We start from the raw sequence: 26,722 nt of genomic DNA on the forward strand, positions 1-26,722 counted from the left end.
AACTTTTTTCCCTTTTAAAAAAAATAGATTTTTGTCGCTCTCTTTTGTTTTTCTATCACCTTGATTTTCCCCTCTCCCAGACAGCTTCTTCCTTATACCAAAGAATCTAAGTTAGGCTTTTTTAATAATGGGTTTTTTTTGTCTCTGGCCTTAATCAGTTCGGGTAATCAAATTTCTTGGCAGCATATTTGAGAGGTTTTTTGTTTGTTTGTTTGTTTTTAAATTCTTATTTATGCCTTTATTTTTACATCCTGGTTGTGTTCATCATTTCTAAGTCCCCATAGTTTTCCACTACATTCATAAACCACAGTATTTTCCACCATTCCTCCATTGATGGGCACTGACTTTGTTTCTAGTTTTTTGCTACTATAAAAACTGCCACTATGTCTATTTTGTTATATCAGGCCTTTGTTTCTTTCTTTGACTTCCTTGGGTTGTGTGTACCTTAATGTGATCACTGGGTCAAAATGTTTGAACAGTTTATTCTTACAAAGTGGATTGTTCACACAATGTTTCACCCTCCACTTTGAATGTCTTCGTTGTATAACTGAATCTCACTCTTATTTTCACTGATCCTTCCAGCCCCCAATAGTTAACTCCTCTCGCCCTTCCCTGGAAGCCTGTACTGATTTATGCATTCAAAAACAACTCATCCATTTCACTTTAAACCGGGGGGGGGGGGGGGGGGCCTTTGCAACATCAGTTGGCATTTTTGTTATTATGTGTCACAGCATTTTCTGACAAAGGGAGCAAGGGAAGCCAGGGCAGGAAGACACTTCCCATGCTCGGTTAGCTTTAAAGAGCAAAAACAAAATGAGTCTAAATGCTGTAACGACTGCTGTCGACAGTGTCGAATGCAGGGACCAGAATGCTTAGCTGGCACTGTTTAATAAGAATGGTCTGTCAGGAGCCCAGTAATAAGATGCAGAGTTTAGGCTAATGAGCTAAATGGAAACAATAAATCCTCCTCTTAGGGTCCTCTGACAGTGGGATTATTGTTATTCCTGAAAACAGCACTTTGGCAGGGGAAATGGGCTACTCGTTGTTTATTGTCACTTGCTGTTTGAGGCAGAGGGTGACTGTGTTTTAATCTTCCTAATGAGAAATTGGGGGAAGGGAAAGTTGAAGACTAGACTTTGCGAAGACTGGAGCACAGACGGTATAGTATGGATTGGGATGGGGAGGAGGGCGGTGTAAGCATTTTTTTTTTAAATTAAATGGTGCCACTGTTTTGTCAAATTTAAAAAAAAAAATTCAAAGCAAATGCCAGGCTTTTCATTTTTCAACTTGATGGGTTGGGCTAGTGACTGCAACCCATGCTTTTGTGCAGGCTGGATACCAGATCACCCAACAAAGGCTTCCCATCGCCGTGAACGGGAGCTTGACATACAGCCTTGGTGTGGGAGCCCAATGGAGTCCATCAGCCACCAAAACGGTGAGAATCAAGCAGATCCAGCTGGAGCAAGACAGCGGCAAGAGCCTTCACGATGACACGAGGTCCCAGACGCTCATTGATCTGAACCGGGCAGGTAGGCGGATTCTTCTCTCTTGACTTCTTCCGTGTCCCTCAGTAAAAAACTAAAGTGTTGATGTTTCTAGAGGATAAGGACCAAATTTAGAAATTAAAAAAAGAGAAGAGAGAACTCATGCCCCTGGTTCTTTCTGAGAGAAGGAAGGAAGGAAGCTAGCTTTTATTATCCCCATTTTACACTTGAGGAAACTGAGGCAACCACAGGTTGCCCAGACCTACCCAGGGTCATCCAGCTAGTAATATGAAGTTAGATTTGTACCAAGGTCTTCCCAACTCCAGGCCCAGAGCTCTATCCACTGTACCACTTAGCATCTCTTAAGTAATCCAGAGTTTTCTTAAGTAAGGCCCAAATGTTTTTATCTGTTGATCACATTGCAGCCTAATATGTCAGATGAAAAGCTCCAGTTGGGACTCATTCAATGTCTCTTTGGTAGGAGTTGGCCTTATGGAGGTTGTCATGGAACCCGATATGTCCTGTGGGAATGAGGCAGCAACAGCCGTCAGAGAGCTTCAGTTGATTCTTCGGGCCCTGGGGACCAGCCAAGCAAATATGGCAGGTAGGAGAAGGCAGAAGTGTTTTCTTTTGCTTCCATACTTCCTCCCTCTTTGCTCCCCAATTTTGTCATTGCTTTTTGGCCATGCTTTCCATCTGTCACCACCGTCTTAGATGCCTTTTATATCCTCTGACAATCTTTTGTTGTCTTCAGTATGTGTTTTTAAATTCCCTTGCCTTTTCTGTAACGATAATAGAGATAGCAGAGAGCAAGAGAGAGAGGGGCATGTAAATAAGAATCGTGAGAACTATCTCACCTTCATGAAGGCCCCCATTTTGTGAAGTGAGATGTTCACCTTCCTGTATATAATAAGTTTCTATCAACATAAAATGGAGTTGATATTTGCTAATGGCCGTCAGCATCATGATGTTGGAAATATTACTGAAATAGTATGTTGGAAGAAATTAGAGTTTCTCCAAAGGCATTCAGTATCAAAGATAATTCTTCATTTGGCAGGTTGTGTCTTAAGGGCATTGAGTAGGTCTGGCTGGTGTTGGGGATACGTCAATATAAGCTAAATCTCTTATTTTACCAACCTCATCGTTTTTCATGTAATTTTCATCCATATGTACAACTGAAACCAGAAATTAATCCAGAAGAGACATGACATTTACATGGCTTTAAAAATTAGATTAAACCTTGAGTTCACTGGAAAATAAAATGTGTAGCAGTTAAGTGGTGCAGTGGAGAGAGAGCTGACCATGGAGTCAGGAAGACCTGAGTTCTGAGATCGCTTCATACACTAGCTGTGTGACACCCTAGACAAGTCATATAACATCTGCCTGCCTCAGTTTTATCATCTGCAAAATGGAGGTGATAATTGTACCTGACTCCTAAGGTTCCTGCGAGTATAAAATGAGGTAATATTTTAAAAAGCGTTTTGTAAACCTTAAAGCACATTATAATTGTCGTTACTTATATTTATTTATAATTAATGATATTCATTATATAATATTTGATGTCATTAGTCCTTCAAAAATGAAGGATGAACAACAGCAACGTTTATATAATGATGCTAGCTTTTATTGTTGTTATTGTTTATTATTAGCAAAAAAAATAGTACCAAATTTGGGGTGTTTACAGGTTTCGGAGAGAGAGATCATAGGCTATCATCTAAACATACACAAGTTCAATTTCCTTGTGGATCTTTTCCTTACTTATATCCCCCCATCCTAAAGCATTGATTCCCTCAAAGCTACTTTTTTAAACATTCAATTTTATTTTATTTTCATTTCGGAATTCTCCCCTTCTCTCACCTACTGAGAAAGCAAGAACAAAACCTACTAACAAATACATGTCAAGCAAAACAGATTCCCACATTAGCCGCATCCAAAACAAAATATGCTTTGATCTGTACTCAGACCCCCACCTCCCTATCTGGAGGTGGCCTAGTGGCTTTCCATCCCAGATGGTTTGCTGATTTCCAACTGCTTTGTTCCTCCAGCCTTCAACACAAAACAGTCTCTGAAGGAGCAAGAAAAAAAATCGGAGTTGGGGTGTCTAGCTTGCAGTAATCCACTGCCCAAGCCCCACCCACGGTGTACAAATTTAGGTAGTGATGAGACATCCTCCCACTGTGCCATGCTTCACCAGCATGACTAAGCATAATGATGACTTTTTTTTTGAAAGAAAGCTTTGCTCCCTTCCTGTCTTCCAGGGAAGTTCCCTGAATGCCAGGATCACAAGAGTTGGAAGAGACCTGTCGGTCATCTAGCCCACTTTTTCCCCAGCCAGGAAGCCCTTCAGTGGCCAGCCAACTTCTGCCTGAAAACCTGCAATGTGAAAGGGTCCACACCTTCCCTGTCAGGCCCCTTCTCCCTTTGGACAGCTTCTTCACATCACACCTAAATGTGCCTTTACAATTTCCCCATGGCAGCCCTTTGAAAACTGAAGACCCTGGGTTCAAATCCTACCTCTGATCCTGTAGTAAGGATCATGTATGACCTTGGGCAAGTTGTCTACCCTTCCTGGGCTAGTTTCCTCACCTGTCAAATGAGACAGTTGGACTTGATGACTTCTAAGGGCTTTTCCAGTTCTACAGCTAAAGTTTTGTCTTCTTGCCCATGTCCCCTTAAATCTTTTGTTCTTTAAGCTAAACATCCCTAGTTCTTTCAATTGATTCTTCTGAAGCATGATCTCTAATCAGAGCCTTGTCCATGCTCTCCCTCCTTGGTCACCCTCCTCTCAACGTATGCCTTTTTGTTAATGTCCTTTCTTCCTCAAACGTAGCACCAAGCACTTCAAACAGTGTTCCACCCAGTCTGGCCTGGGCCAAGTACAATAAGACTATCACCTCCCTCATTCTGGACACTCTGCTTTCTCTTAATGATGCCTCCCTTGATGTTAGCTTTTTGAAGACTTTTGACTCACTTTGAGTTCAGAGTTCCCCAAGTCCCCCATGTTTTGTTTTGTTTTGTTTCATTTTTGTCCTATTCATGCTTCTCTTTCAGCACTTAGGAAGATGATCATTTGAACCCACATATAGAATTTCACATTTATCCCAGCTAAATTTCACCTCATTAGATCTGACCCAGCATTTCAGCCGTTAACCCCAGTAACAAATATACCTAGTCATGCAAAATCAGTTTCTTCATTAGCTCTGTCCAAAAATGTCTATCTCAATTCTGCCTCTTTTATCCATCACTGCTCTCTCAACAGATGGGTAGGGTACTTCATCATTGGTCCTCTGAAATCGTGGTTAGTCACTGCATTGATCACAATTCACAAGGTTTTCAAGTTGTTGGTCTTCACAGTGTTATTATATAAGTTGTTCCTCTGGTTCTTCTCACTTCACTCTACATCAGTTCCTCCAAGACCTACCAGTTCTCTCTGAACCCACCACTTTCTTCTTCCTCATCATCATTATCATCCATGAGTTTCACGTCAAGCTCACAGAGAGGCCACTAATATGTACACAGGGATCCCTACAGGCCACTAATTGACTTAGTTTTAAAAGGTAATGGTATCTATGTTTTACTGTATTTTTGTTTATTTTGTTAAATATTTCCCAATTACATTTTAATCTGTTTTGGGCCACACTCAGGAAGGATGAGTGTTTGACACCTCTGCCTTAAAGTACAATAATATTCCATTACCTTCACATACCCTAATTTGTTTAGCCATCCCCTAATTGACAGGATCCCCTTTAGTTTCCAGTGCTTTGCTATAGCAAAAAGAGCTGTTATGAATATTTTTCTAAATATGTGTCCCTTTCTTCTTTCTTTAATCCCTGGAGCTACAGACCTAGCAATGGTCTCACTAGGTCAAAAGAGTTTGCACAGTTAAGTATGTTTGGCGACATAGTTCCAAACTGCTTTCCACAATGACTGAACCAATTTATAGCTCCACTGACAACGTATTATTGTGCCTATTTTCCCACAGTCCCCCAACATTTGTAGTTTTAGTTTTTCCTTTTTTTTTTTTTTGGTCAATTTTACCTATCTGGTGGGTATGAGATAGAACCTTAGAGTTGCTTTAATTTTCTTTTCTCTAATTACCTGTGATTTGAAACAGTTTTTTCACATGGTTACAAACATTTCTTAATCGAGGCGTGATGGCTTTTAGTGATCACAGGGACCCTCCCTAAATGCTAATCCTAAACAAATTATTCCTCTAACAAGAATTTTGCCAGGAATTGAAGTCAAGCTTATTGGCCTATAGTTTAAAGAATCTACCCTCTTTTGGGGCAGCTAGGTGGTGCAGTGGATAGAGCACTGGCCCTGGATTCAGAAGGACCTGAGTTCAAATCTGGCCTCAGACACATAACACTTACTAGCTGTGTGACCCTGGGCAAGTCACTTAACCCTATTGCCTAGGCAAAAAAAAAAAGGAATCTACCCTCTTTCCATATCCATACTCCGGTGCCTGGCAGCTCTTCCATACCACAGAATCTTCCAAAGATCGCTGACAGTCACACACGATGTGTTTTTACTACTTTAGGATGTAGTTTGTGTGAGCCTGGTGATTTAAATCCATTGCTCCGGGCCCTCACTTATCTTGGGTCTCAGCTCCATCTTAACTTAAAGAACGTCCATTCTTTAGACGTGATAACAGAAAGTAAAACAAGAGCTAAAGAGTTTGCCCTCTCATTGTCTGTTATCACTCCATCCACCCGCTTCTTGTCCCTTCGTGGGCTGTCCTTCTGCCCATGGCACACTAAAGGCCTGCCATTTCAGGAGCAGAAACAGTTAAAAACAGAGCTTTGGTTGAATCTGAAAGTGGAAGGATCCCCGATTTTATCATCCTTTCTCTGATACTTGGAAAGATCTGAGATTTCACTAGGATGAGAGGTGACGCAAATCTCAGCCTCTCCACATTCCCCTAAAGTTACCATGGCCAACGAATCGCAATCAGTTCCTGACTGAACATCCTAAGGTGAGTGTCCTTATACCTGGGGGAGCTGCTGTTGGAGAGCAGGCCCATACTTGAAGCCTTTCCTGCTTTCTAAAACCTAGCTGGGCTTTAGTTCATGGCCTTTGAGAAAGGATTCACCGTGAAGAGGCATCAGAGGAAGATCTGAGTAGAGGATTGATCATCCTTAGTAACTGTTCCTTGGTAACCATTAAAGACTGAAAAAAGTACAGGCACATATGTTTGGAGTGCATAAGTGTGAGCTGCTTTCAGATTTGCTTGGCAGACCAGGAAAAACTCTGCGCTGTTTTGGAGCAGGAGAGCTCTTACTGCTCTCATCTCCATACAGTCTTTTTCCTTGTAGAATATAAACAAAAAGTACAGTTAGATAGCAATCCAATTTTATGAGCTATGTGTTAGGTTTTGTGACACTTTAGCAAAGCTACCACTGTTTATTTTAATAAAGTAGATTCTTCCCAGAATAGCTGTAATTCCTACCCAACCTGTAGAAAAATTAATGGGCCACCTGTTAGCTGAGAAATAGTCCCATCTGGGAACCTGTCATGAGACAGACTGTAACAGCAAGAACTCAGCCTGTGACAGCAAGAGAGTTCGTTAAACCTCATTGGTTGTTGCGAGGACAGGAGTTGTTTTCATCCAGCATCACTGTTAGCACAGTAGCCAGGCAACAAGGGACGATTCCAAAGGGCATTTGGGAAATAGTTGTCTAGAGGCAGGGGGTATCCCTAGTTTCTTAAGAGCACCTATCAGTTGTGTGGGGCTGCTGCATCTTCAGCTGAGAACTGGGATGGGGGGGGCAGCACTTCTATCTAGAGAGAGTTTGTTCTATGGAAGAAGATATCTCTGGCCTAGACCTTAGACCTTTAAACCTAAAAGAGGAACCTCAGAGATCATTTCATCCAAATCCTTCATTTGTTGATGGTGAAACTGAGTTTCCCAGAGGTGAGTGGCCTAGGCTCATAACTAGTACGGAATATTGGCTAAATCCATAGCACGTGCAGGCACGCATGTGTATATGTGTGTACATGTACATACATATATAGGGAGAGATACAGAGAGAGGGAGAAACAGAGAAGAGGAAGGGGAGAGGGAGAGAAAGGCCATATAATATTGCATTATTGTATATAATATTTGAGATATATATATGTGTATACCCACGTGTGTAGAGGGGGGAGAGGAGTCACATATCTATATACACATATATATGCATATACACACACATGTATGTATTTAAAAAGGGGGAGAAAGAGAGAGAAGCTATGTAATGTTACATTATTATATATAATACACATATATACACATTAAAATATAAAGAGGGAGAGAGAAAGGCTATAAATTAGTGCATTGTAGCATAGAACATATCTTGTTGTTCAGTTGTTTCAGTCATGTCCAACTCTTTGTGGAATTTTTTGGCAAATATACCAGAGTGGTTTGCCATTTCCTTCTCCAGCTCATTTTACAGGTGAGGAAATTGAGGCAAACAGGGTTAAGTGACTTGCCTAAGGTCACACAGCTAGTAAGTATCTGAGGCCAGATTTGAACTCAGGAAGATGAGTCTCCCTGACTCCAGGCCTGGTGGCACAGTAGATATACACACATATGTATAGAGGTGCGTCCGGGGCTGTGTCCATAGCCATAAATGCTTCCCTTCCCTCTCATTGCTCTTCCTACTATAACACACTCCCCCAACTTAGAAGGGCCATGCTCACATACCCTAATTACCCTAGGTGCTTAATCATTATTGACAGCTCTTAATAACTCTAATCCTTAAACTTTCAGAAGGAGATTCTTTTTTTTTTGTTTTGTTTTGGTTTTTTTGTTTGTTTTTAGGCAATTGGGGTTAAGTGACTTGCCCAGGGTCACACAGCTAGTAAGTGTCAAGTGTGTGCTCTGAGGCCACATTTGAATAGAAGAGATTCTTAAGAGATGCTGTGGTACGTGAACTTTTTTTTTTAATTTTCATAATTGTATTTCAATATGATTGTTTTCCTCTGTAATCTTACGTGTTTTATGCATTTAGAAATATTATTCTGTGAAACCATGGCACACAAAAAAGGTTTGAGGGGAAGGGATTTATTAAATGCCCGCTGTGTGCCAGGCGCTGCACTAAGCCTCCTACCATTACTATCTCATTTGAGCCTCTCCACAAGCCTCGGAGGGTAGGTGCTGTTAGTATACATTTCCCAGTCCATTTCACAGATGAGGAGACTGAGGGAGGCAGAGATGAAGCAACTTCCCCAGGGTCACACAGCTGGTAAGTGTCTACGGCTGGGTTTGCACTCATGTCCTCCTGCCTCTAGGTCCAGTGTTCAGTGCCCTGTAGAGCCACCATCTTCCTGGAGGGGCAGAGCCTCTGCTCTAGAGGCTTTTGTACGTCATGAACCCCAGTAACCCACATCTTTTGTTGTAGCACCAGTGACTAGAACAATATTATCCCAACATCTGGTGAGGAGTTCCCCTTATCTAAATCTGGAGCATGTCAGGTTGTACTGCCTTGTCTTACCTCCCCAGGTGCAAACGAAACTTCACACTCATTGTGATCTCACACCCATCAGGAATCTGACACGTTTGTAACCTGAGATCCAGATGTTAATTATTATTATTTTGAGCAAGGGCACAATGTTAGCCCAGGTCCATCGCCCGGGAAAGAGGAATGGTATCTACGAGTTTACCATCTCTCTGGCCGGTTTGCCTGCTGGGCCGTCTGACTCTTACTGCCCAGATCTTGGGGAAACATTGCACAGTCTATCATTCTGATATGGGTCCTGGGGTGCCGTTTTCTTCCCACTATGTGGTTGCCCAAGTCTTTCTACTAAAAAAAAATTTAATAATTTAAAGAAAGCCTGTTTTCAAGCCATTATCACATTGCCGAGTGATGGGGGACCGACTGCGGAATAATTTGACTTACAGGGTCTTTTAGGTAGGAGCCTTTTAGGTTCTATATTTTAGTAGATGGGAATTTATGTTTCTGCTTTTTGCCATTGCTTCTTGGTATCTCTGTTAGACTAGCCAAAGGAGGACATCATTCAGTTCTAGCAGCTGTTAAGAAGTTCTGGACAGAAAGAAGCGGTTGAAGCTTTTGGTTAAAATGGGGCATGAGATTATTTACTGCTGGCAATTTTCCATGTTTATTTTAGAATCAGTCATAGAATGTTAGAGGTGGAAGAGACCTAGCCCAGTCTCTTCATTTCATTAATTCAGGTTAATTCAACAAACATTTATTGAGCACCTGCTTTGTGCGGGAAGAAACTGAGACCCAGGGAAGTTAGGCAGCTTTCCAAGGTGATGCCTTGGGGTAGTGGCGATTCACTTAGTCTTCCTACCCTTGCTTAGAACATTCATGGTACTCTTCTTTCAGAATCATCTGTGGAGCCACAAATTAAGTCAGCCTTACGACTTTGTAGTTGACTTGTATGTTATGTTGTATGTTACTTACAACTTGTAGTTGACTTGTATGTTATGTTGTGTGTTGCTTATGACTTGTAGTTGACTTGTATGTTATGTTGTGTGTTACTTATGACTTGTAGTTGACTTGTATGTTATGTTGTGTGTTACTTATGACTTGTAGTTGACTATACCCAGAATCACATCTCTGAGTTCAGGTGGACCAGGTCAAATCTGGAGAACTACTCACTTAGCATGCTCTGTTTGACTTATGCTTCTGCCAAGGGTTACCGAGGAACATCTGAATTGAGCTTATATTTATGTCTCCACAGAAAGGTAAAAGGATCCTCAACTCTGGTGCAAACACTCAAGCTAACAGTACATCACCTACAGGACAGAATTTATTTCTTCCAATAGAAATGCAAAGACTTGCACCCATGCCCATAAACAGTGAAAATAACTTCTCTTTCTTCATTATTGATGCATATCTCCTACTAGAACCCCTAGAGAGGCAGCACGGAGCAGTGGAAAGAGCATGGTGCTTCCTGGGGCCCCTTCCTGGGGCGTCCTAGGGCCTACGTCCAAAATAAAACTCAGTCTCTTCTCCCCACCCCTCCTCTGACCTTTCCTGTTTCTGTCCAAGGCACCACTATCCCTCCAGTCACTAGAATCCTCAGTGTCATTGTCATCTTTGACTTCTCCCTTATCACTTACAGGTCTTGTCAGTTCTTCTCCCACATCATCTTCTCCCTCTCCCCCTTTCTCTCCCTTCACATAGCCAGTACCCCAGTTAAGGCCCTCATCACCTCCCACGTGAACTATTGCAAAAGCCTCCTGACTGATCTCCCTGCCCTAAGTCTTTATCCTCTCCAGGCCATCCTTCACACAGCTACCAAAGCAATTAAAGCGCAGATCTGACCATGTCACTGAGACACTTAATAAAATCCGATGGCTCCCCATTGCCCCCATAGTAAAATACAAATTCTTTACTTTGGCGCCTAAGACCTTTCACTGTCTAACACTAACCTCACCATATATTATACCTCTTTGATGTACACGCTTTGATCCAGCTGACTTGACCTTACTTTTCTTCCTCCCTAATATTCCATCTCTCATCTCCAAGCCTTTGCGCAGGTTATAACCCCATTCCTGGAATACATCCCTTCTTCACCTCCACCTTTTAGAATCCCAGTTTACTTCAAAGCTCATCCCAGTCAGACGAGAGTCCTTTCCTGATTCCCTCAACTACTGGTGCTTCCTCCACTCCCAGATTACCTCATATTTACTTTTTTTATACTTATATATGGATATATCCCTAGATAGATAGGCCTGTAAGCTCCATGCAGGCAGATTATTTCTTTTTGTTTGTTTGTTTTGTTTTGGTTTTGGTATCCTTAGTTCCTAGCACAGTGCCTGACACATAAATTTTTGTCCATTAAATAATTGATCTTGGGGACAAAAGGAAAAATAAAGGAAGAATGGAATTGATATTTGGGGTGGATACAGGAGTAAATAATAAAGGAAAACAGAGATAAAGTAGAACTCCTTAAATCCTGTTTGCTTTTGGTTTCATTGTTGGAATGACCTTTAGATAAGGAAGGATGGAACAAAAATGGTCAGTAGTGAGTTGAAATCCAGGACAACTGAGGGGGTGGCAAGGAACCTAGTTGCTCTCAGTGAGTATTAGGGCCCTGCAAAACCTTGGAGAACTGATTGCTGAACCACTCTCAGTGATCTTTGAAAAGCTAGATAATCGTTGGGGCCACTGCAGAACAGGAGACAGTATCCCAGTGTCCAGCAAAGGGTCAGGAAAGCGTATTGATTCTTTGAGCGGTCAGACAGTGCGCTTGACTTCAATGCCGGGAAAAATGCTAGCATGCATTATTAAAGGAATGATTTGTGAGCACTTAGGGAGAGTGCAGTGAGTCAGGTCAGACTAATGGCATTTCCTTTTTTGATAGAGTTACTAGACTGATGGAACAGGGAAATGACCACGGTGTGGTCTGTCTGAATTTTAGCCAAGGATTTACCCAAGTCTCCTGTTCTTTCTCTATGGATAAAATGAAGCGATGGATTTAGAATTGGTTGAATGACTGGACACGAGTAGCAGATAATGGTTCACAGTCAGTCTAGAGACAGGTCTCCAGTATAATGCTGAAAGGCTCTATCTTCAGGCCTGTTTTCATCATCATCGTTTTTATCATTGACTTGAATGAAGGCCACATGTCAAGTGCGTCTCTTATGGATGACGTGAAGTTAGGAATGATAGCTAATAAGGTTAACTTGGCATATTCTGCTTGATGCTGTTGTACGGGACTGTACATATACAAGCGGTAAGTTATAGGGAGGCTACTTTGGGGTCAGCATACGGAAAATGTTCATAATAATGAGTGCTGCTCTCAGTCAGGATGGGCATGACAAATTCCCTGATCACTGGAGGTCAGCACCTAACCATTTATCAGAATGCTATGGAAGGTATTCATTGTTGAGCCCTTCTGAATCTAAAATTCTGTGATTCTAATATGTTGGACAAAACAAGTCAGGATCCCAAAAAATTTTGGTAGACTGGAATGAAGGACCAATTTGAATAAAGTCAAATGTGACACAGATAAATATAAACGCTTGCTCTTAGGTTCAGAAAATAAATTTCACAAGTATGGATAAAGGAGCCATCCATGGGGACTCGAGATCAGGGATTTTCCACAATTTTTGTGTCAGGGCACTCCGGCATTCTGGTGAAGCCTATCTGTCAAATCACAGAGAAAATTAATTATATTGAAATCATGATATTTTTTTTTTTGGTTCATGTGAACAGCATTTGAGAGTTTCATTTGACCACAGATTACATATAGAATAAAGCTAATCTGTAGACCTCCCAGAACTTCCAGAATATGTTTTCGAAGAGAAGAGCTATAACTTTGTCACATCACTGTTATTTTTACCCTGTGGCATTTGGGTCCTCTTAGTTCTGGTGTTATATACAGAACCACATCTGGAGCTTAGGAATTGGTTACATGCTTACCTCACCCTCCTTGTAATGTGTGATTGAAGATAATTCCCATTGTTAGTAGAATGAGCTGAGTTGGACCCGAGGTGATATAACTTAATTTGATTAAAAGGTATTTTGTCACTGCTGAACAGGATGTCTTGTTGTATTTGACACTAGATTTGAATCTAAGCTAATGAAAATCTCCTTCACCACCACAGGTCACTAAATGATTCTTTTCAGACACTTGGTAAGTGTAGTCTTTTCCAGGATAGGCTAAACTTCATGCTTTTTTCTCTCTTCCGTAATAGGATTTTTAATCCTGGAAGAAGACAGTATTTTTTAGAAGTCATTTAGGTGGTCTCACTCCAGAAGTCACATCGCAGACATTATCAAGATACTGTCATGATAAAAAGCCTAGGACACTTTGCACACTGTCTGCCCTGAGCTTAATGAATCTTTGGTGATTCAGATCTCAGGTCTGTCTGTTTTCTGTTCAGTCGATAGTGTGAGTTGAATTGAGTAACTGCCATGTGCTCAACAGTATACAAGTTAATGCAAACCCTTTCAAGGGGTTTGCGGTCTGGTTGGCAGGACAAAATTCACACACAAGACTCACACACAAGACTCACCCACAAGTGAAAGATCAGTGCAAAACAGGGCATAAACAAGCCCTCAGTTGTGTGGCATACATTGTAAGCCCTTTAAGAGTGAGTGGAGTTGCAGGAGCCATTAGTGTGGGCTTAAGTATTAAGGAAAAGGCTTCAGTGAGGAGGCAGCATTTGATCTGGATCTTAAAAGGTGAGTTGGATTTGAACAGTTGGAGAAAAGATGCAGTGCATTCTAGGCAATGAACATGTCCTGTGTCAGGGAAGGGAGCCATTGAAAGGCGTGTTTGGTTTATGTTGGACCAGGTTATGCAGTATGTTAATGTCAGGAAGAGGATTGACTCGCAAGGCCAGTAGGGAGCTATTGTGTGTTTTTTAGCATGATAGTAGTATTAATATATTGACTATATGCAGGTTAAGTTAGAAAGGAGGGAGCCTCGTATATGCTGATGAGAGTATAAACTGCAGTGGTGGCAGTTGAAATGGTAAAGGGACAAATAGATACATTTGAAGGGGTGGATAAATAAGATTTTGTGACAAATTAGAAAAAAGGGACAAAGAAATGGGAGAAGTCATGTGAATCAAACCTTTCTAGCTGATTCGACAAATTCCAAAGCTGGATTAGGAGCCTTAGTTTGGGAGAGGAAAGATGATAGAATCTCAGAGTTGGAAGGAACCTTAGATTCCATATCTGAGTAGGAGTCTCCTCAGTGATTTCCTAGACAATTTGACCTCTCCTTAAGCCCCTCCAGGGATGGAGAACTCAGAACCTCAGTGAAGAAGCTCTGTGCGGATCTCTAATTAGAAGGGCTTGTTACCTCACCACACAAGTAGAGATCACACCGAATATTTAGTTGATGACTTCAGTCGCCGACTTCTCCAAGTGACAGCAGTAAAATGATGATACGCCATGGAAATCTGGAAGTACTTGATTTGAGTATGGGTTAAAAGGTAAGGCTGGGGAATCTAATTTAGGATTCACCATTTTGGAACTGGAAAGGACCTCATATCAGTATAAAAGTGTTAGATGAAGCCTTTGGAGTGAAAGAACTGTTTAAGAGAGAAAATTATTGAAGGAAGAGACCATGGAGTGAACTCTGTGGGATACTTACAGGGAGGTGACTATATGAATGGCCTGAAATGTAAATACTTCAGTACTTACAGGATTTCACCATTTCAAATATCCGTTCCCTCGATCCACACAGATCATGACCTCTATCAAATAGCCTTCATGAGTTGTTGTGGCCAAAAAAAAGGGAGGGGGCCCATCTGGTGCCCCTCCCCTCCAGCAGTGAACCTCACCTCAGGGTTGTACTCTAGGCTTTTCCAGCTTAGTGGAACCTTACACTCATGTTGCAGTGGCATGACCTTGGAGAATCCAAAGGCATTTCTACATTACAATGAGACATCAGAAGATCCCAATGCTGCCTGTAAAGACAGTGCTCCTTCCAGTCAATAAGGCTCCTTGCATCTGATTTCTTTCCAAAATATTTGCTTTAGAAACAGCCATATTATGAGCATGTCAAAGGAAGGCAGAATAAGACATTGTATTTGAAGTGAGGGATATTTGAAAAAACATGCAGTATTTGTTAAGTGGGAGTTTATTCTTGTTTGCTTAGGGTTTCATGGGAAACAAGAAGGGGGAAGGGATAGGCATGATGATACAGTCTCCAGCTTCTGCTTTTTCTTGGCAAGAAATTCATTTGTACTTTAAATAAAAAAATTTTCTTCCTGAGGGACCTGGTAAAATATATTTCATTAGTCAGCACATTACAACACTGCTACTTAGGAAGTTACTTTTTTAATTAAAAAAAAACTAACAACAAAAAGTTCAGCTTTCCTTCTCTTTTCAGTTGTGGCTATAAATACAGATGAAGGGTAAAAATGGAGAATTTGTGCTGTATTGCCATAGAGTGAGTGGGGGATGGGACTGCTTCTTATCTTCATCCCTTTTCATTTGGCTCAGGATTTTTACATCCCTCTACTTTCTAATAGGTTCTCTCAGGCCTCCCCACAAATCATTTGGTTGTGTTTGGCTCCCAGAAGAGCAAAGATGAAAAAGAGAAGCAAAGTTTCAGGCCCTCCCCTAAGGGCAGCAGCCCCCCACCCTGAACCCACAGTGCCGAATGCTCTGCTGTCTAACGGGACCATCTTTCTGTTGTCAGGGCATGCAGCCATCAAGATGGGCCCAGAATCTTACTTGTTGAGGGAAGAGATTATTACAGTAGCATGAAGAAAGAGGAGGGAGAAAATGAGGAGGGTTTCTGGCTCTCGCCCTTGAGCTGTAAATTCTCAAGGACTCTCTTATAAATCTCCCAGAATCACTGTGAAAAATCCACATTCTATTGGAGAGCAGTGTAGGGCTATCAAATAGTAATTTCTGAAGGTCCCCCCCCCAGACACTGTGGGGAAAAAAACCACAGAATAAAACTGCAGAGTAAATCTCCATCTGAACAGTGTTGTTTTTCTTCTTTAGTACAAAGGAAGTTAGGTTTGCTTGTCCTCCCCATCACACATCTCTCTGCTTTCCCTCCGCCTCTCTTTACTGTTCTTCCTGTCTCCTCCTGTTCTCTGTTTCTTATGCTCCCTGCCTTATTCTTTCTTTCTCCCTTCTTTTCTCTCTCTTCTTTTCTCCTTTCCTCCCTCTCTCCCTTTTTTCTTCCTTCTCTCCCTCCTCCCCTTCTTTCCTTTCTCCTCTTTCCTTCCCTTCTCCCTCCTCCCTTTTCTCTTTTTCTCCTTCTTTTCCTTCCTCCTTCTTCCTCCCTCTTCTCTCTCCCTCTCTTCCTCTTTCTCCCTCTCTTGCTCTTTTTTCTTCCTTCTTTTCTCTTTTCCTCTCTTCTTCTTTCTCCCTCCTTTTTCTTTCTTCCCCCTCTCATACACACACACATACACACGCACACACATGCACATGCACATACTGTAACTCTTCCTCCATGAGTCAACTTTCTTGACTCTGCCCTCTCTGAGGTAATTCAATGAAAGACACCCAGAGCTAAGTGCCTATTTTAACAGTTGTCATTAAACAGTGGCATGGAAAAGGGGAGCTCTGGTTACCACAGCTACAGATGTTTTTAAAAAGCCATCTCCCTCCTCCTTCAGCACCCAGATGGACGTCTTATATAAACCCACTTGCAGGTTACATATGGTTTCACGTTGCTAGACCACTTCCATTATGTCACAGACCTTATTGGGCCAGGTTGATTTGAAACCTTGTTTCATTTCTCATTCCAGAGGGCCAGCTGAGAGTGGACGCTAACGTATCTGTGCATCATCCTGGGGAGCCTTTGGGAGTTAGGACCGAAGTGAAGAATCTCAACAGCATAAGATTCTTGGCCAAAGCAATAGGTAAATGTCATGTTACTCCTCGATTTATGGTTCTCCAAGTAGACTGCCTTGAAGACTCATCATAGGCTGGCCAGATTTTATTATTATTTTTTTTTTACCAACTTGGTTAAAACGTGTCCCTTGCCTCTTTTCCCTTAGAATACAGGCTCCTTAAAAAATAGGTGATAGTCTTGCTCCATCAGTCAGTCAAGACGTATTTATCAAGCACTTTCTGTGTTTTTGTATATGTCAGGCACTGTGCTGAGAAAGGCAGAAACATGATTCCTGCCCTCAGGAAGCTGCCATTCTAAAGGGAGAGACAAACATGAAAATAAGTGGATGCGTATAAGATATATACAGAGGAGACTGAAGATAATCTTGGGGAAAGCATAAAAGGCCTCCTGCAGAAGATGGGATTTGAGCTGGGTCTTGAAGGGTCCTAGGGAAACCCTGAGGCAGAGGTGACAGGGCAGAGCATTCCAAGCATGAAGGACAGCCAAGAGGAAAGGCATGGATGGGGTTGGGAGAGACAGGATGATGTTTGTGGAACAGCACTCAGGTCATTGTAGCTCAATCCTAGAGCCAGAAGGCTATTGCAGTAATCCAGGTAAAGGACAATGGCGTTCTGAACTAGGGGAATGGCTGTGTGAGTGGAGAAAGGGATGTACACAAGAGATGTTGAAAAGGTAGACTCATTGTGGGGGTCTGATGAATAATAAATGCATAATAATTAAAGTAGCACACTGTGTAAAATACACAGTCTTTTTGCCAGTCACAAATTTGCCAGTCTGCAAATTCCAAAGTGGAAGAAGGATTTCAATCCATCCTGATTTGGGGGATGGTGCTTTTTCCCAAAGCCCTAGGACATCATTGTCTCTCCTGAGATGGGAAGAGAGAGAGAGGCACCGTGTGCCTGGAGCTTTGTCCTCTTGTTTATTTTATGAAGTGGAAACAGATAGTGAAGAAGGACCTTGCATGGTCAGTTACCATGTCTGTGTTCAGGAAAGGGGCGCTTGAGATTTAGGGCTGGGTGAGGACAAGGGGAAATGGTCCACCTGGGGCTACAGGGTGATATTCTCAAAGCAGTTAGGACTCAAGAAAGGGTATTCCGAATCTTTTCGTCTGGTCCCCGCAGACCTCAGTCCACAAATGTGCTGTCATAGCCAAAATAATCAACAGAACTCTGGGCAGCATCAGAGAGAGCATTAGAAACAAAACTGAAAACATGGTCTCAGCCTCCTATAAATTCGTGGTTCATTCAGATCTGGGATTCCGTGTGTGGTTCTGGGCTATAAATGTTTAAAGAGACTTAATAGACCTGGAGGAAAAGTTCAGAGAAGAGCATTTTAAAATGATCGAGGTGGTACAGTAGGAGTAAGGGGATGAGGACAGACAAAGAGATTGGGCTGTTGTGTCTGCAAAGTCAGAGTCTGACAGAGGAGCTGATCCAAATTATAAAATAATAAGGGATGTGGATAGGGTCAAGTTTCCTGAACAGAATGGAAACTTGAAAGAAGGAACTTTAGAGTAAATGAAGGAGAACATCTCCATTATGCAGAAGGTGGTAAACTTATAGAACTCATTAGCTCAGGGCATAGTAAAGGCAGAAAAATGAAGGTGGTTCCCAAAAGGGTGACATGGATTTGTCGATCAGTAGTCAGTGAACAGGGATTTATTAAGTACCCACTATGTCACAGGCTGTCAACCCAGGCTCCTCCAGCAGTGAGAAATAGGAGCTAGTGATAAGCTGACAATATAGCATTGTAATGTGTGCAAAGCTCTTTCCATTCATGATCTCATTTGAGCCTGACCATAATCCTGTGAGGTAGGTGCTATTATTATCCCTATTTAATAGATGAGGAAACACCAAATTAGGTAACTCACCTGACATCATACAGTTAAGTGAAATTTGAACCCAGATCCTCCTGCCACCAGCACATTGTAGAACTCTGTACTTTTACAGATCTCACCTTCACATGAAGCTATTATTATGTGTATAAAAAGTCATTTTGAGCATAAAACAAATCCAGACCTGGGTTCAGATCCCCCCTCCACCATTTAACTTTGTATTGTGTCCGTGGGCAAGTAAGTCACTTTACCTCCCTCGCCTCAGATTCCTTACTAGGAATACTGGAGGTAGTACCCCTCTAAAATACTACCTCCAGTACTCACCTCACAGGATTTTCCTCAGGCTCAAATGAGATCACACATGTAAAATATTTTGCAAACTTTAAGGAGTTATATAAATGTCAAATGTTATTTTATTTTAACGTGGGAAAGCAGCAGGAATGAGGGGATGTCTCCTCATCTTCTGAGGCAGACTTTCTGTGAAATATCCCTGCCGTTGCAGAATTTTGGAGCTGGAAGGGAACTGTTCCTTGGCACAGGGGCATTAGATAGGGCAGACCTTTAGTAAGGATGAGCCACCATTTCAGAGTGTACACACCTGAGCTAGATAACCCATGGGCTCTAGCTCAGGGCACTTAGTCTTTAGGGAGGACAAGGAAAGGAGCAAAGACAGACCCCAATCGATGAAATTGCTTCTGTGTAGCTCAGATTTTTTTTTAATGAGGCTTGGCGAGAAGACCAAAGCAGTTATCAGAAGGAAGTCTGGGACATTACGTTGAAATTTCAGTTAACCAAGACTTACCTTTGGGCTAGAGTTGGGGGGAAGCCCATCATGTGTCGTGAAATAATTAGTGCAGTAATCCTCTTCCTTGTGATACTTGGGCATAATTAAGATTTTTTTTTAAGGTTCTTTCTAATTACTGCCTTACTGGCAGTGGAAGGTGTTAGTCAGAGAATTTCTAGTGTGATCCCGTGATGGTAAATCATTTTGTTTCTCTTAGACTATGAAATTCAGAGACAGATTGAAGAACTTCAGAATGGAGGCAAAATTCTGAATGAAACACGAGCATTTGATGAGAAACTTGGGTGAGTTTGTTGAAAATCATTAAGGGGGAGACAGTCAATGTGGGGAGAGGGTGCACTTTTAGGGTCTGACCAAAATGAAAGTAACCCAAGTATCTGTGCTAGGAGTCCCAAGTCCAGTGGGAAACATGGCTAGGCTCCCCCTCCCTGGCCTCAGAAGCTTCAGGTCCCATTGCCTCTTGGTTATCATTTGGATCTTTAAAATGTATCCATGGCCTCTGGACCCTCTCCTGATCTGTTTCTCTCTTGGTGTGTATTCCTGGTTTATGAATCCTTGTTTCCATCCCCATCCGGTACCTTGTCCCCCCTTTGCTCCTTTATTTTTCCCATCTGGTGTCTGCCTCAGCCCTCAGAGACCGTTTACTTACTCCTCTGGTTTTATGGCCTTCATCTTGTAGACCAGCAACCTTGTTCTTCACCACTTTTTTTTTTTTCATTTTTTATTCAGCTTACTTTGATTCCTTGTCTGGCTTCCCATTTTGAAAGGTCGTGTAAAGATCGGCCCTTGGTCAGGGGGCTAGGAATGAAGAGAGCTGGAGTTCTGAGCTGGCAATTGGGGAGGAGCTGGTGGCACTGTAGGAAATGTTCTCTTTGATGTTGACCAACCTCTTTATTTCCGTGCCAGGTGCACCGTGTCCATGAGGGATAAAGAAGGAAAGCAGGACTACCGGTAGGAAACTTCCCTCTTCTCCTGGTGCTCCCATGTATTTGGAATTTGGTCCCAAAAGCAACAACATCCTGGTCTGCCTTTAGTTCTAGAGATAACATTGGATGGTGTGGTTGTGGTTGTGGTGGGTGTGGTTGTGGTTGTTGTTGTTGCAAGGTAGAGAATACAGACAGTCTGTCACTAGCGTAAAAGAGAATTGTTTTATTGTAGTCCAGGGTGATGAAAAACCTGCTGCCCTATGAACATGGGATTTTTGTTTTTGTTTTTGTTTTTTAGTGAGGCATTCAGGGTTAAGTGACTTGCCCAGGGTCACACAGCTAGTAAGTGTCAAGTGTCTGAGGTCAAATTTGAACTCAGGTCTTCTCTACTCCAAGGCTGGAGATCTATCCACTGCACCACCCCCTATGAACATTTAAAAGTGATTGAGACTCTGGCTTCTGTGTTCCTGCGTATTCATGTACATACTCCTCTGGCTTCAAAACCTTCCCCCCGCCCCACTCATGATGGCTTAATGTCAGTTCAGGCGTTTTAAATATAAACGTGCTAATCTGTGAAATAATGGGCTTAAAAAACAAACAAGTGAGTCTAGGATGGTATTCAGAAAAACCCAAATAATAAGGCACTATTATATTGTTTGGATTGTTGGTTTCTCCAGGTTTTTGCCTACAGCATAGCAAGTGAAGACATTTGTTCAAACCCTTCCTCTGTGTGACTTTGGGCAAGAATCTTGGCTTCTTTGGGTCTCTGTTTCCCCATCCTCAAAATGAGGGCATTGGACTATGTGATCTTGTTAGGTACCTTCTGGCCCTTGACCTGTGACCCTGTTAATGTGCCAGAGGGTTGGTGCCGCTGCCATCCATGGGGAAACTTCATTTTCAAAGGGTCATAAAGCTGGAAGAGACCTCAGCAACTGTCTATTCCAACCTTCTGATTTTATACATGAAAAACACAAGGCCTAGGGCAGTTACAAGTGACGTGAGCAGCGTCACACACGTAGGAATTTGTTAGGAGCAGGATTCGATCCCAGATGCTCTGCCTCCAGCACCGGTCTGCTTTTTACTATTGGGAATGGCAGTCGAGGCTTAGGCTGGAACGGAGGGCGAGGACAGAGATGGGGCCAGAAGCCCTCGCCCCGGGGAAGCGCATCTTTGTTTGCCAGCCAGAGGAGGTGACCGTTCCAGTCCCAGCGGTCTTTTGGGCTGGGGGCCACCCTCTTTCTCAGAACTATTTTGTCCTGTGATGTTGCTGCCCATTATTGTTTACTTTTGGTTTCTCCCCAACCATGGCCGCACTAGCTTTTTCTCCCCAGGGGATGCCATCAAGACTGCTCATGTTAGTACCAGAGAAGGCTTAGGCAGCCTTGAGCTGGGTCCTCTCTTTGGCTTAGATTCACAGCACCCATCGGGCACAGAGAGGGCAGGTCGCCTCAGCCTTTAATTTGTCACTTTGGAGCTCCTCTTCGTTCTGCATCAGCCTTGCTTTTACAAACAGTCTGACCAGTGTGGTTGGACAGAGAGAACAAGAGAGACAAAAAATTTTTATGTTCATCAAAGAGGGAGGGAAGGAGAGGCATCCAGAGAGATGGAGACTTCTTGCAGGAAGACTTGAACCCGTCATAGAATTTCCACATTTTATAAGGTCAAAACCCAGTCATTCCTTGTACCCAAGCTAGTGGCAGATTTTGACTTTAAAACAACAAACGTATTGATGCTGATGAGTTCCTGGGAGATAGGGAGGCCTGAGGATCCAGGATGTGTGATGGTGGTCACATATATGCAACAATATCCTTACTGTGAGATAGGGAGCTGGCCTGGACCTGTGGATTCATAGGCGTGGGAAACTCCTTGGAGAGAAAACTCCCAATGCATGCCGGCACCTTTTCTGCAACTTCCTGCCTTAGAGAGTTGTCGGAAGCAACCAGAGCTTAGTGACTTGCCAGGAAGTATCAGGGGCAGGGCTTGCACCCTGTCCTGCCTAGGTAGAGAGGCCCGCCCTTTATACACTAAATAATGCCGCCATGCCTCGGTGTTCTCATTTCCCTGTTGTTATTGTTATTTCTCGTGAAAACTGAATCCCCAGATCTGTTCCTAAGCAGTCTCTTCCTTTTGCCTAGGTTCATGCCAGAACCCAATCTTCCCCCATTGATCCTGTATGATGCTGAGTCCCTGCCTGTGGCTGCAGACCCCCAGCAAGTGGTAAATATCGACTGGATTCGAGAGAGACTTCCCGAGCTCCCCAGCGTGACCAGAGGGAGGCTTGTTGAACAGTATGGGATTCTGCCTGAACACAGCTTCGTCCTGTTGGTAGGTCTATTGATCAGTTGCTAAAATAAACCTGACTGCATCCGGTTTTAGCGGTTGAGAAAACACTCTGTGAGGAGTCACATTAACCGGCTGTCAGCTTTTGTGTCCTTGGAGCTAGGAGCATGCCAGCAGATTTCTTAGATTTTCCTATACGTGTTTGAGAAGGCTAGGGAGTAACCCTTTTTCCCCTCTGTGAGGGCAGGAGACTGGAAAGTTTCTAGCCTTGTGATTATTTCTCCCCTGTAAAAATGGTCAGTTTCGAACAGTGTGCAACCAGGCAACCTCACGTCATAGACGAGCCTCTCCCAGGTGGCTCTAGCAGAGAAGAATATCAGCATCTAGCCAGCATTTCTTGGTGTATCACACACCATGGGAGAGTCTAGTGAGATTTCAAGTCCTCAGAAGCCAATTCTTTATTTTATTGGGTGCAGGTAGAAGAAAAGATTGATTCTGATGGCCATTATGGACATTTTGGCCTAAGAATATTAGGGCTGGGGAAATTAGGAATCCATATAAAGGAGTTGCTCCTGGCTCCTCTAAAATTTTTCTTCTGTCCCTTTCAAAAGTCAGCTACAACTTTGGTGCTCTGTTGGATTCTGGGTGCCACACTTTAAGAAAGTGGTTAATGGCTAGAAGATGGCATCCAGGATGGCATCCAACATGTCGAAGGGCCTTGAGATCATGTCATATGAGGATTAGTCAAAGGAACTAGGACTCACTGGGAACGTAATAGCTGTGTCCAGTTATGTGAAGAGTTGTATTTGTTGTGCATGGCTCAGAGGGGAACTAGAAATGAAGACAGAAAGTTGTAAAGAGACAGACTTAGGCTTAATGTAAAGAAAAACTTCCTGATAGAGATCTACAAAAATGCAGTGGGAGAATGGGGCTGCCCTGAGACTGGAGGTCCCCAAGCACAAACCCTGGATGGCCCATCCATCTGATGTTGCAGAAGGGAAGTTTCTTCAGGTGTGTGTTGAACTAAATGGCCGCTGAGATCCTTTCCAACTGTGAGAATTGGTCTTTCTGTAATTCATCTTCTCTTTGCATCAAATGTCATTGGTGAGTTTTCTGCCTTGGTGTACGTAGGGAGTTGTCACAGTGGGTTTCTGGTTGTCTGAAATGGGGGCAGCATGCTTCTAGACAAATGGTTCTTACCTTGAGAAATTGGATAGATGACATTCTCTTATTACTGCTGTGGCAAAACCTAGTGAAAATCCGTACTCTTTAATGAGTTGGTATTAAGCATTTGCAGGGTTTAAGATGAACATTTATATGCTAGGTAGACACCAGTATTCTTCTTTAGAATTACATTTATGTGTGTGTCTACACACACACGCACACACACACACACACACAAGCCCCCACTTCCTCATCATTAATGAGTTACTTTGCACAGTACTTGGAGTTTCACAGATTAAAGACACAATTTTAGCACAAGTAATTATTGTAATCATAATTTATGTAGTACCTCTCATCCTGAAGCAGCTTAAATCTCTCAAATATTTTTCAGAGATCGATTTAACTAAATTGAGTTTCTGCCAAACCTATCCTTCCTCACCATTGTGCCCCCCCCTCAGATTTCTGGCCAATCTAAAATACCACTGAATAAGAGTCCTCCATTGTATTACATACTTACTAACTGACTGGGGTGGGAAGGAGAGGGGAGAGGATACTTCCTCATCAGAAGTATCAATTACTTATCTTCATTTGGCACTGCCCCAGCTGGACAAAGCAAGTCTTTTAACATAATGGAAGACAGCTAGGAATCATTGCATCTTTTCTTGGCTGATCCCAGGCAGGATTATGATTTCTGAGAATAATATCAGTGCATGTCTTATGTTCCCTCAGTTAGCTTCTTCCTTAGGAGAAAAGAAAGGGCTTTGAAGGTTGACCAGCCATCTCAAGAATGTGACAAAAACCATTAATTCAGTCATTTATTCAATAATAAGTAAAGTACTTGCTATATGGCAAGCATTCTACTGCTTCTGGAGTTGCAAGGTTGGTTTTTTTTTTGTCTGCCCCTAGGAGGCTTACACTTCACTGGGTTATACAATGTGAACACAGAAAGGTTAGCACAACATACATACAGAATAATTTGTTGTGGGAGGGGTGAGGATCAGAATAGATCAGCATGAGAGGTGGCGCAGGAGCCAACCCTCAGGGGAAAATGAGGAGAAAGTGCATTCCAGGCCTGGGAGTTGGGGGGTAGTTTATTCACCTTCAGGTACACAGCCTAAATGCATGTATATGCCTCCCACATTCCTTGCGTACCATGAGAGTCAGACTCTCCTCTCATAGTTTAAGAATTGGGTTTTGAGAATTGTAAGTTTCTCCAATTTTAATCCATCCAATCCCAGATTTGTGGTTTGTGACTTTTGACTTTAGAAGTATGTACTTGTTTAGGGCAGAGGGAGGGGTTGGTTTATTTATGTGTGTGTGTGTGTATATATATCTATATCTATATCTATATATATGTATATATATATATATATATATATATATATACATGTGTGTGTATGTGTGTATAGTTAGCACATAGTTTCATATTTATATATAGTTAGCTCATAATACATAAACTCTGGTTGGTGCTATGGCCATCTACTAGCATTGTAAACCACACTTCCTCAGTCTGATGTGTCCACAGATATTGAGGGTGAAGTGAGAGGGGAAAGGAAATTGAGTGATTCAGGCAAATTGTTTTTCCTGAAATTAGGCTGTCTTTATGACTTTGCAGTCCCCAGAAGCTGAGCTACCCAGAGCACACCTGAAAAATGATATTTCCATGGCTTTTTCTGCCTGCGTGAGAAACACAACAGATTGCTGAGAGGGGCAGATGCACCAATCTAATGAACCATCTTTCAATTTAAAGAGTGCCCGAGAGTATTCATTAAATAAATAGCAGTGGTAGGAGGGGTGCTTTCCAAAGCATCAGAGCTCCATGCTCTCGGTAGAGGATTGCTTCTGATTAGTCTGAGCAATATACACATTCGTAGGCCGTTACGCTTTCCCACCCACCCACACGTTGGATAGAAATTACAAGGGTCTAAACTTCAGTACTAAACTTTCATCTCTCCTTTTATCTGTACTGTTATTGGGTTGTGTGATATGGACTGGAATATTACGTTGATTGTTACGTTATTTGCAAAATGGTTTGTCATTATTTCTGACACTGCTTATTATGGTCACATGCCAAAAATGGTAATGACTCACTATTATTAACATTAATAAAACATTCAGGGAGATGGATTTCTGTTTTCCAGAGGTCATCTCTATAAAGACCTTCTCCAGGCACCCAGAATTCTTAAAGCTGTTTGCAAACAGTGCTTTCCTATTTCTCAAGCTAGGCCATTCTCTACAAATACATCCTGCCCTGCTTCCTAGACCAAACTCCTCAACTCAGTTGAAAACCCATATTCCTCTCCTCTGGGTCCATTATGAGATACCTTGTCTTATGATTAAACTGCAACTGATCTCATTTCTTTCCTCCATCCCATGCTCTTATCCTCTTCACCCAATAACCATCGCTTCAGATGCAGGAATAAGGGACTTGATGTCCGGATATGCTGATATTACAATAAGGCTCTGAATTTCCAAGTCTCTGTGTGCAAAGACACGTGATAGTTATTATGATCACATTCGTATGCTTGGAATAATCATATGCATGTGAATTATCCATGGCAGACACTTAGGCCCAGGTGGGTTGTTACTTGAGGCTGAACTGTCTCTGATAATGGATTGGTGTGTGCTTCAGGTTATGTAAGCTAATTTAAACAGTAGCCCAAGAAGCACATTTTATGATTTGTATTTGGACAGCACTTCACAGAGGGCTTTCACACTCCTCATCTCATTGGCTCCTCATAGCCTGTAGATAGAGTTAGGATTATCCCCATTTTACAGGTAAGTAAACAGGCTCTGACATTAAATGACTTAGCAAATTGCTAATAAATGATAGGACTGGGACTCTCAGGGCCTTTCTTTGGTTTTCTCTAGTGCTTCCCACTGCCACCCTGCTGCCTCCTGACAGTGCCACATAATTAGGAATATTTAGTGGTCATCCCCACAC

At 42.4% G+C, this 26,722-nt stretch overlaps 1 protein-coding gene across 2 annotated transcripts in view; it reads left to right on the top strand.

Moving 5' to 3' along the window:
- The window catches only part of GATB (glutamyl-tRNA amidotransferase subunit B), a 110,970-nt gene that overhangs the window by 27,755 nt on the left and 56,493 nt on the right, over positions 1-26,722 (top strand). The window contains exons 4-9 of one of the 2 annotated variants that reach the window (XM_020994123.2): positions 1,331-1,529; positions 1,966-2,088; positions 16,666-16,779; positions 19,608-19,692; positions 20,315-20,359; positions 22,470-22,659. In XM_020994123.2, coding sequence (XP_020849782.1) covers positions 1,331-1,529; positions 1,966-2,088; positions 16,666-16,779; positions 19,608-19,692; positions 20,315-20,359; positions 22,470-22,659 — 756 coding nt within the window. The remainder of the gene's footprint in view (positions 1-1,330; positions 1,530-1,965; positions 2,089-16,665; positions 16,780-19,607; positions 19,693-20,314; positions 20,360-22,469; positions 22,660-26,722) is intronic. The other variant, XM_020994124.2, reaches the window with a different exon arrangement.

The sequence above is a fragment of the Phascolarctos cinereus genome, unplaced genomic scaffold (genome assembly GCF_003287225.1).
Source record: "Phascolarctos cinereus isolate Bilbo 61053 unplaced genomic scaffold, phaCin_HiC Scaffold_9;HRSCAF=440, whole genome shotgun sequence".
NCBI lineage: Eukaryota > Metazoa > Chordata > Mammalia > Diprotodontia > Phascolarctidae > Phascolarctos > Phascolarctos cinereus.